This window comes from Pogona vitticeps, chromosome 3 (genome assembly GCF_051106095.1).
Source record: "Pogona vitticeps strain Pit_001003342236 chromosome 3, PviZW2.1, whole genome shotgun sequence".
Lineage (NCBI taxonomy): Eukaryota > Metazoa > Chordata > Lepidosauria > Squamata > Agamidae > Pogona > Pogona vitticeps.
The window spans coordinates 33,068,183-33,080,035 of record NC_135785.1 but is presented as its reverse complement, the minus strand read 5'-3'; the positions used below and the strand labels follow the sequence as shown (position 1 = coordinate 33,080,035).

The following is an 11,853-nucleotide window of genomic DNA, read 5'->3' as shown; positions in this document are numbered from 1 at the left end:
CCCTGTGTCTTTATATGCAGCTTTTATTGACTTTAGAGGTGCCTTTGATTCAATCTCAAGGAATATTCTATGGTCTAAATTAACAGGTTTTACTATTGACAAACACCTCTTATTTTTGATTAGAGCTCTACATAAAAATACTATGAGTTAAAACCAACTCACAAGGCCATCTTACATCTCCTATTAAGACTGAGAAAGGTGTAAAACAGGGATGTATACTGGCTCCCCTGTTATATATATAACATTTATATAAATGACCTAGCAACTCAATTAAATAATCTGGAACATCATCGCTCTTAATTGGCAAGCAAACATACTGCTATACTATTGTATGCGGATGATGCCGTGCTTCTCTCAAGGACATTGACAGGACTTAAGAGAATGATGCGGACACTTTCTAAATATTGCCAACAAAACCGATTGGAAATAAATTATGATAAAACAAAGGTCATATCCTTTGGTAATAGACCAAAGAGGCATACCTGGTATTTAAATCAAGTCCACATTGAACAGGTACAACAATACAAATATCTGGGTGTTATTGTTCAGGCAAATGGGAAGAAAAACTCGCATATAAGGTACGTTGTATCTAATGTACAAAAAAGTGCTAGTGCAATACAAAAATTCTTTTTGACCAAAGGGGTGAAATGTGACAGCAGCCATCAAACTATTTATGGCAAAATCCTTGGCACAATTGACCTACGGTGCTCCTTTTAGTATTGTAGCAAACAGATCCACAATGGAAAAACTTCAAACTAAATTTTTAAAAGCTGTACTATTGCTGTCAGCCAATGTATCAAATGCAGAGGTTTGTCTGGAAACAGGACTAGTTACTATAGAGGCTAGACTTTTGTCATATTGGTTAAAATTGAACCACACTAACTCTGGGCTTACGTAAGCGAACTTGAAAATTCTGAAAGTAGAAGGGCGTTTATGCTGATATGTATGGACATGTTGCCTTCTGCCGTCTTGGAGGGCAGACATGAAAAATCCATATTTGAACAGGCTAAGCTAAGGCAAGTTTGGATTAATCAAATGGATGAAGACCCTATTGAGTAGCGTATGGTGACTAAGGCCATTTAGGCTGGGATGACAGTATAAAAATAGAGTTCTTCTCTATTTTATAAGAGTCTTTTATATATATATACTGTATATTTGAAATTCTAGCCGTTTTGGAACTTTTTATTTATTTATTTATTTATTTATTTATTTATTTATTTATTTATTAGATTTCCACCCCTATATATATAGATATATAGATTTCCATATATGGTTATGAAGATGCGGTTTTGTTGACTTGTCATTGGTTTTGTGTGTTGACTCAATGTTTCAATGGCCTTTGGCTAAAATTTCAATAAAATTCAAATTCACAGTTAAAGACCAACTGCTGTATTTTAATATGAGCTTTCCTGGACAGGTCCACTTCCTCAGACATAAGAGTGGGACTACATGACAAATATTTATATATTTATACATGGCCCGAAACCAAGTTGTTGACTTCGCAATGACCTCATTGATATTCAGTTCCCCTCCCAGGAGTCACTGTTCTGTGAACAATGACAATGTTCACAAGACAGAGACGCCAAACTCAAAGATCTACAACATGCATTGCTCAGACTACAATATCTATCAAGTATTATTAAATCAGAATTCAAAAGGGCGATACTAATACCCAGAAGCAACCTACTGCAAGACAAATGCAGAAGAGAAAACAACCAAACTCCACCAGTATTCACTTTCATCCCACAACTAAGACTACTCTCAAACATACCATGATTTCAAATCCATTCTTGACAAGAATACTTCACTCTCCCAAACCATAGGTAGCAGACCTATACGTGCTGACAGATGACTCCCTAATCTCAAGCAACTACTGAATACAACACTGACACAGAGAAGGGGACTCAACCCTAGAAACCTAGATGCCAGCTCTGCCCCCACATTTATTCAGGCAGTACAATTTACAGGACCTAACAATGTTACACAACATCAAGGGTATATCTGTTGAGATTCTCAGTCATCCAGGTGAGGTTATCTGGAAACAGTCCTGGCATCTGGATTTATTAGGTTGAAACATTTTACTACTTATCCAAGTGGCTTCTTCAGTCTGAGGAGAGTTGGTAGGTATATCCTCTACTTTGGTTTCACTTTCTCCTGGTCTTTATAGGCTGGTTAGAAAGACAAAGGACTTGGGGGGGTGAGTGGAAATTCCACTTCTGCAGTCCTTCTCCATCTATTGTCATGGCTCATTAATGGTTGTTAACAGTGGTCTTTCTGGTGGGTGTAGTCCTAATCTTTCTGGGGAAGGATGAAAGCACAACATGATAAATAGGAGACATCAAAAGCGAAGTATGCCTGAGCAGATCTTGACTTCCAGGAATGTCAACCTTATTGACATTACAACACTTGCTGACTGTGTGGTTGTTTTGGAACTGCATTTTCAGTTGCTTAGATAGGTCACCTCAGTTTGCCCAATAGATGCAAATGAGAAAAATTGACCTTTGCAAATATTTTCTTGCCAAAATGAGAGTGTAGAAAACAATTACCTTACTCTGTATCTTTGTCTCCCACAATAAGCAGAGGGTCACCCCTGCCTTCCCAACACTGGAGGTGTGAGAGCCATTAAAATAAATCACAACAATCCTTTATAATGAAGTGTTAGGACATCTAAATATAGGGGTTACTACCAGCTCCCTTTATAATCCCATTAGCTCTGTGAGAACCATGAAAAGCTAAAACAGAAACTTGGTTCCCAGTTTCCTTTTCAATTTCAGGGACCAGAGTTACAACATCAAAGTTATGTTTTGATAATGAGGAGAACTTAAAGAATAGTTCGAGTTATAAAGAGATTTAGCTTATTTTTACCTTAGCCATATTAGGAGACAACTTGAGGCTTTTGTACTTGTATGTAGGATTGTTATTATTTATAGTGCAGCAGTCATTCTTCCCTTGCTCTTTGTCTAAGCAGATTGGAGTCCCTACAGAAAGAGCTCTGCATGACAGCAAGCATGCGTTTTGTGCAGTATAAAAGTACAAACCACAATACAGTACTGGCATTCCTCTGAGTATGATTTCCCTGATGAAGAAAGTTTTCAACAGTAGGGCTGAGTAGAGGTTGGTTGTATTTTTTTAAAATCTACCATTCATTTCCTTTGACAACATTTTCTCAACCTGATACTTGGTATTGTTAAACTCTGAAGAGGGTTTTTTTTGTTTGTTTTTTGCTGTTAAATATTTTATTTTGCAGCACTGTAAAGCACAGGAAATGGTGAAAACCCATTACAAACCCTATGTCAAAGTAAGTTGTCACAGTGGGCGTGCGAGGCATATCAGTGAATTAAGATTTACTTAGAGCAATGAACAGGAAATTATTAAAGTTCTTTGAGCAGAATGAGGTCATGTGATTCCTATAGAAAGAGTATAGCTACAGTGATCAGAGTAACATGACTATGTGTATAGAAAAATATGGCATGCTTCAATTACTGGTAGCGAGACTGCATTTGAAAGATGCTGTCCAGGTAGTGGTGGAACTGACAGTGAGGATGTTTTCCTGAGATGTCATCCATTTAGCTATAGATAGCTAACCCAAAGCTCCTTAGAGAGAACCTTCTTACCAGCCACATTCCACAAATGGTACATACACCTAAAGGTACTTAGTGAAAATCCTTGAGAGGTATTTAATGCTAAAGTAGGGAGACTTCTTACTATTTCTCCGAAGGCCACACTTACAGCCAGGCAGTGGCACAGGGAAAGCAGTATCCGGGCAGCCGCCCCAAGGCTAGCCAGTGTTTTTCCTCAAGCTAGGCTCTGCCACCCCAACAATTTGCGAAGATGTGTGACATGGGGGGACTGGATAACCTGATTGCCAACACGGCATACCTACAGGCCAGGAAAAGTGGAGATGTTGATGCCAAGGAGATGCAAAAAAGGCGCAAGGCCCTTGCGCTACCCAAGATTGAGGAGTGTGCCGCCATCAAGCAATCTCTTACTATAGACTACGAGACTATTTGTGTACAACAGCCCATTGGCAAGACTTTTTTCAAGGAATTCCTGGAGACTGTACCTGAATACCTACTAGCCAGGGAGTTCTTGGATGAAGTGTCTTCTTGGGAGTTAGCAGAAGAGAACATAAAGGCTAGCCTCCTGGAAGGTATAGTCAACATGTATCTGAAGACCGCCAGTAATAGCTACCTGAAGTTTCTCAGTGCAGACCTGTCGAACAAGTGCCAGTCTGCTGCCAAGGATGATTTTGAGAAAATAACACAGGCAGCCAGGGAAGAGACAAACACGTACCTTACAGGAAAACCTTTTCAGGAATTCCAGACTAGTCCATTCTTTGACAAGTACCTGCAGTGGAAATGCTTTGAGAAGCAACCCGTAACTGAAAAGCAATTTGACGAGTTCCGAGTGTTAGGAAAAGGAGGCTTCGGAGAGGTAAGAAAGAATTAGTCAATCTAATACAGTATAATGCTAAATTAGGTAGACCCCCTACTTTAAATAAGCAGCACACTTTGCTTTTAATTCCTATGCAAACATTTGGGGCTAGGCAGTGCAATGAACAGTCTTTGGAAGACAGTGGGCATGGGGCAATTACACATACAAGGTATCTTGTGATAAATTCCTGTTTTTAGCCCCTTTCATTGATCATCTCACCTACATTAACATGTAGGCAGGAGCAACAATAGGCATTTAAACATTTTTATTCTTTCTTTCAAATTATCAGAATATTTTATGTAATCTTGTCTTTCCCCTTCTTTTTTTCTAAGTGAGATGAAGTTGTTCTCACAGTGGAAAAGATCTATAGTGTGACTTCTGTTTCATTCGGTATGTAGCGACAGTGTATTAGTATGGTAAGGAACCGAGATATATCATTGCAGCCAGGAAGCCTTTTTACCTAACTCAAGTTTTAACTTGGAAGTCCAGAAAAGACACAGTAGAATAAAGACTAGTAAAAAAAAATGAACATATGTTCTCTTCACTTCTAAATCTGCGTCATTTAATTAGAGTTTTCCCTTTCTTATGGAACTTGCTGGTTTAGGTTTGTGCCATCCAGGTGAAAAATACTGGGAAGATGTATGCCTGTAAGAAGTTGGACAAAAAAAGACTGAAGAAAAAAGGAGGCGAAAAGATGGCTCTGCTAGAGAAGGAGATCCTTGAGAAAGTCAACAGTCGTTTCATCGTCACTCTGACCTATGCTTATCAGAGCAAAACTGCCCTGTGTCTTGTCATGAGCCTCATGAATGGTGGGGATCTTAAATATCACATTTACAATGTGGGTGAAAGAGGCCTGGAAATGGATAGGATAATCTTCTACTCTGCTCAGATCACCTGTGGGATGCTCCACCTTCATTCCATCAAAATTGTCTACAGGGACATGAAGCCAGAAAATGTCCTGCTAGATGATAATGGTCACTGCCGCTTGTCTGATCTTGGCTTGGCAGTGGAAGTCAAGGAGGGCAAAACAATCACCCAGAGGGTAAGTGAGAGTTCACTGCGTAGGGATCCAAGTGGGCGGGGGATGCTTGTTCTATTTCCAACACACTGAGCCCAGGCTTTAATTCTTTAGGATTTGTTCCTCACTAAAGATCTTATGTGGTCATTTCATTCTAAGTGACAGATGGTAAGCGGATTTGTTTAATTAACTATTTGGATACACAACATAGCAACTCAGCTGACAGGCCGACTTTGAAAGCAGTCTGTAACTTAGAGAATGTTGCTTTACTTTTTGAGACGTTATGCAAATCAAATGTTTTTTAGCAGTAGAGACAGAGCAGCTTACAAAGCAGCCATGGTAGTATATGAGGAAGAAGTGAGCAATGGATGGCCTTGATGTAAAAAAAAATTCCCTTTAAACCTTAAAAATAATAGATCCAGTGCTATGTTATGCTGTGCCGGCACAACTGAAATGAGTGGCGACTACACATGAGCATTATTGTTGTTTTCAGTGGGGTTTGTACAGGAAAACTTCATTCTCACTGGCTGAAATCCAGTAGTAAATCACAACTAGAGTAGGCCCATTAAATGCTTGGAACTTGCAGAAGAATTGGCTCACCAAATCCCCAATGATACAGTGGGGATTTGGTAAGCCACTGTATAATGATACAGTAAGTCACAACTAGCTCTAGTTGTGACTTACTACAGGATTTCAGCCACTCCATGTTGTTTTGTCACTGTCGTGACTGGGGTACATCTGAACCTTCAGAGCTCCACTTACACATTCCTGGTCAAAACATGCAAATAGACAGAAGTGTAAGAATGTGGGATAGAATGTTTAACAATAGTAGGGCGCTAGCTCAGGTAGCCCCAGGTAGCCAAATGCATGTGGGGTGGGGAACAGGCAACAACCACAATCCAACATTTCTAAGACCACTAACTAGTTTAATTTGAGAGGGGAAAATATTCCCAACCTAAAATTTGGTGATGTTGGCCATAAGTAATCGATTAGCAACTTTTCCAGAGTTTTTTCCCCCCAAGTCATCCTATGCTCAGTCTTTCCTTGTGGCAATTCATTCTTGATGTACTAGAAAAGGATACAAACCCTTTCCAATGTCAAGCAACACACATCTTACTAAAAGGACACGGCAGTCCAACATTGGTGACTGCATTTAAATGCTTGTCTATCTGCTTTTCCATAAAGAGAGAAGAAAACTAGTTGATTTTTTGGGCAGGGAAGGGGAAGAGGATCACTTAGTTTTAAGTGTGTAGTATGTTGGCATATCTCAGGAGATATTTACCATGAGACAACAATCATGTTTTGACTAATTAAAACAGATAAGGCAGCAAATACAATAAAATAGACAACATCAGTTAAATTGATTGGGTCAACAAAAAGATTTTGAGCTGATATCAAAACAGTTGAAATATTGATGCTAGTCTCAAATCCATGAGTAGAGGCTTGTATAGCTGGGATTGTACCACTGTTGAGCTCCTCTCTCTTGTTGTCCATGTATCAATTAATGTATATATGGTATATAATGGATTCATATGTTGTATACCATGGTTTGTTTTTTAATGTTTAAATTGCATGGCAGACAGTCAAACTGTAGCTTATAATTGCCATTCCTTGTGTTTTCCTCCCACCCCCTTGTTTGCTACTGTTTTAGGCTGGGCAAAGAAGCCAGGAGTAAGCCATGGATATCATGGGAACCTATGGTTGAAACCAAGTTTGAAAATCAGCAATCATTATATGGGTTCAGACTGTGGTTTGTGGCTAGTTAACAAATCATGGTTCACTGGCAGAGGCAGGGTTGCATATCACAACAAGCCAGATTTCAGCAAATGACAACATGGGTTCTTATGACGTTGGAAGATGGCCAGTATGTGTACTTAACATTATCCGATGTACCTGTGTTGCATAAGTGCTATTAAGACAGGTTAAATAAGGATCAGTTCAGAATCACTGCAGGTAGTCCTAATATGTGACTCAGTTTTGAACTGCAGCAGGAAAAATAGGTTGCTGGAATTCTTCTTGTTTGTCTACAAGACAAATTAACCATTGATCTATGAAATAAAATATCAGTGCTGTGTTGACATTGCCCAATATGCCTTTCTGGCTACCTGTTTTTCCTCTGCAGCCACATTCAGGAAGATTAACAAATATTATTTATGTGTAGTTTGATGAAGAAGGGGTGGGGGAGCAACCATTTGCTTTGTTAGTGTAAATACTGCAAGTAATATAGTATTTTACAGTTGCTGATGTCGGATTTCTCAATAGCAGGAATGCAATGTAGGATTTCTAGTGCGCTTATGTTCCTTTCATGATATTAAAGTGGGAGGGTACTTGCAGGCATTTGAAATGAGAAGAGGCAGCACATGTAAACATGTACATTGCTCCTAAATATGACTCCCATTTAGTGCCTGCACCCTCAGAACTGCCAGCAGTATGGATCATTCCACCCAATCATTATATAACTTTCTAATGCAACAGTATGAAAGAGTTGGTACTCGAGTTTGTTTATTTTTCTCTTCCACTTATGTTAATTTTCTCCCTTCTGTATGATTTGATTGTAAATCACAACCAGTGCTTTTGCACAATGGAGCTATATAATGTCATAGACAAATATCTTGAGAAACAAGAGAAGGATGGGCAGTACAACAAAGCCGGATTGTTGGTATTATGGAAGGAAAGGGACAGAAACAGGGTAGAATCAAACCAGGCTTGAAGAAATATTACCATAAGAGTGAAAAGGGGCCCTTAGTGCCAATTTTACAGTACTGTAAAGGCAAACATACCTTGTGAAAGAAAACAAGATGAAACAAATCTTAAGCATGGAGCGAGTGCTGGAAGGAGGAGGAGACCAAAATCAGAAGGAGGCAACCAAAGACTACTCCACGTAAGAATTTAGAATCCTGCACATAAGAAATTAGAAGATGGTGGGGCTAAGGTTCTAGACACTTCTTCCATTTCTTTGTCAGGACCAGGCAGCCAAGCCCACAGCTAACACTGCAGGGAAGTGCTTTGGGTATGGTGCTATTAGAACATGCAAAAAAGCTTGCCTGAAGATAGCTCAGTGTAAGCAGGAAAAGGCTTTCCAGGTGAGGATCAAAGCAGTGTAGAGAATGTACAGGACCCTAAAGGTGAATTTGGAAACACAGAAGCTGAGGAATTTCCCTCCAGGGACTCAGCATCAGAGGATGCCAGCAGACAAGAAGTTAACAGTGAGATGGCTTTCCAAAGCAGCATAAGCCAAGGGAATGCAACTCCACATGTAGCTCCTGCTGTTTCTGATAGAGCTATGGAATTTTTGCAACTCCTCCCTAAACCAAGGGAAGAAGCTAAACCAATGGAGATGGGAAGATGATGTGCGAGTGCTAGAAATCAGGGATAACTTTAAAATTGTGGCTCCAACCTTGCTTATCGTTCCAGAAGAAGCTAAATAGGCAAAGGAAGAGAACGGCAAATTACTAAGAGTTTACCAATGGGGGGGGGAGTTTGGAAGTTAAAGCCCTGAATTATTATGGAGTGGATATTAATAGTATTGACTGATTCTTCCTTCAGGATGAGAAAATTGCAGAGGACTTAAAGTTTCCTGTGCAAACGTATAGGGTGGAGGAATCTGTTACTCTATATGTGCAGATGGCATTGTTGGACATTGGAGTTTGAAGTAGATACTGGTTCATTCTGGGCCCCCAATCCTGAATTTCTCCTGGGCATGGCTCTCCTGAATTGTGGGGCCTTGAATTCACACATGACCACATGTAACCAGGCAGCCCAGAGGACCCCTCTTCACCAGAGCAAGAGGAAGGTGAGGGGCAAAAGCTTAGCAGAGCTCAGAAAAAAACTGATTTTACTGCAGAACTACCTGCACAGTCACTAGAGAAGGTAGAGACTTTTCCAGAACATACTCTGATCTCTGATGTTTTTATGGAGAATCAGAGAAAAAATTCCCAGTTTGCCTGAGAGCTGGAGTGAAATGGATGGAATCCCAAGTGAACGGGCTCAGAAAGCACCCAAATGGGGTAGGGTTTTTATATACCGGTATGTTTCCAGAAAGGAACCAAGGGAAGAGATGTGGATGTGCTGGTTGAGTTCCTGGAAGCTCCATTGGTGGAGGTAGAGGAATTGCAAATGTCTCCTGATATGACTCAGGATGAACAAGAGAATCAGTTAAGGCAAAAGTATCAGTCTTTGTTGTCAGATAAGCTCAGTTGAACCTCCTGGCTCAGCACAGTATTCTCACAGAAGACTATCCATCCATTCAGTCACCCCTCTACCATGCTGCTGGCAAGCACAAAGAGGCTATTGAAAGACAAATCGAAGAAATGTTGGCTTTGGATGTGATCAAGTCTTCTTCTAGTTCCTAGGCTTCTCCCATCACCATCATTCCTAAACATGATACTTTTAGAAATATTCTTGAGGAAGTGAGGTTCTGCATGGTGAATATTAAACGTAGGTTAACCAGCCTGATCCACAGCCCATGCCCAGAATGGATCATCTTTGGAGACTTTAGACCAGGGGTCTCAAACTCAATTTACCTGGGGGCCACTGGAGGCAGAGGCTGGGCTGCATCAGATTTCTGCCAAGTGGAGCAAAAGCCCAAGGAAGCCGCCCAGGAATTTCCTTAGCCCAGCTGGGACTCTGAGGAGGAGGGGAGCCACAAGCCCTCGTCACCGGCCACGATCCCCTCCAGCTCCTCCTTCACTACCACCACTAGCAGCAGCAGCAGGATGAAGAAGCGGAGAAGGGAGGGAGCACCGGTGACTGCCTAGCCAGGGGGTGAGCTTAGGGGGAGGGGTGAGAAGGGCATGACATAAAATTTTAAAAAACCCTTACAGAATTTACCTTGCCAAAGGAGAAAAGCCCCCATTGGTACCCGTGAAATTAAACAGAATGGGGTGGGCCTCCCACAGGTGCATGCACACACGCGCGCGCACACACACACACACACACAAACACACACAAGGGGGTCCAGCAACCTTCCTCTGAGGGCCCCCCTCAATAAAAGGCATGCTCAGCAGTAGCAGCTACCCCCACCACGACAGAGGAGCAAACTTTGCGAGGCAAGCCCAGGCAGTCTCCAGAGCTGAGGCAGCTGAAGCAGGATGAAGAGGAGGAGGAGAAGGAGGAATAACTGCTGGGTGCTGAGGCGGCCACTGGCCGGGCTGGTGCTGGGGGTGCCGAGAGAGAAAGAGAGCCAGAGAGCTGCTTCCCTGAAAGAGGCAGAGGCGGCGGCAGCTGCTCTTGGTGACTTGGAGGCATTCTTCAAGGACGGGCTGGGAGCGAGTTCCGCTCTCAAGCGTCGCTCGGCGGCGGCTCAAGCACTCGGAGAAAAGGGCCGGCAGTGCGGCTCGCTCGCCGGCTCTCCCCCAAGACAGCACCTCTTGCACCCACCATCCAGAACTGCAGCCTGCCAGCCAGAAGACAGGCAGGCAGGCTGGGAGGCTGCAGTTCCGAATGGAGGGTGCAAGAGGTGCTGTCAAGAGTAAAAAAAAAAAGCCTAGCCTCGCTCGCCAGCTGTCTCCCTTTTACTCTTGACAGCAGAGGCGCTTTTGTGGGGAAAGGCAAGGTGGGGGCCACAAACTACCATCTGGTGGGCCGCAAATGGCCCTGGGTCGCATGTTTGAGAGCCCTGCTTTAGACTAAGTGCATTTCAATTTTTATTTTTATCAAAGGCTATTGGCAAATGCTCCTTTATGGTAATACTTCTGCAAAGTCAGCTTTTATTACCCACATGGGGTTATATCAATTTATTGTACTCCCATTTGATCTACACAATAGTCGTACTATGTTCCAGAAAGTGATGAACAACCTGTTGCTCTATTGCCTTTTGCATGTGTATCTACAAATGATTCTACCAGGACTCTGAATCTCATTTACATCACTTAGAAATTGTGCTGGAATGCTTGCAGGATGCTCGACTGACTGTTAAAGCTTCAAAATGCTGGATGGGGAGAGGAAAAGTTGACTTCTTAGGTCATGTTGTGGGGAGAGAATTCAACCCCTGGAAGCCAAAGTGCAAAGTATTAGAGAATGGCCTGTGTGTCAGAATAAAAAGCAAATTGTGAGCTTTTTTGAGTTTGGTGGCATACTATGAAAGTTTATATCCCACTTCAGTATAATTGCAAGTCCTTTAACATACATCTGTAAGAAATGCACAGTGCTGAAAGTTCAATGGACAGAGACATGCCAACCACCCTTTGAAATTTTAAAGGATAAATTGGTGGGGGCTCCTGTTTTGATTGTTCCATATTTTAACCAATCATTTGACCTGCAAACCAATGCTACTGAATTTGGTCTAGGAGCCATGTTGTTGCAGGAGACACAAGATGGCAACTTTCACCTCCTTTCCTTCATCACCAGACAGCTCCTATCCAGTGAGACAGATTACTTTGTAGTAGGATAAGAGTGTTTAG

At 41.7% G+C, this 11,853-nt stretch overlaps 1 protein-coding gene across 1 annotated transcript in view; it reads left to right on the top strand.

Annotated features, from left to right (window-relative positions):
* The first annotated feature begins 3,120 nt into the window (after positions 1 to 3,120).
* The window catches only part of GRK7 (G protein-coupled receptor kinase 7), a 44,752-nt gene continuing 36,019 nt past the window's right edge, over positions 3,121 to 11,853 (top strand). Inside the window, exons 1-2 of the mRNA XM_020792577.3 lie at positions 3,121 to 4,434; positions 5,039 to 5,476. Of these exons, the coding sequence (XP_020648236.3) occupies positions 3,832 to 4,434; positions 5,039 to 5,476 (1,041 nt within the window). The 5' untranslated portion in view covers positions 3,121 to 3,831. The remainder of the gene's footprint in view (positions 4,435 to 5,038; positions 5,477 to 11,853) is intronic.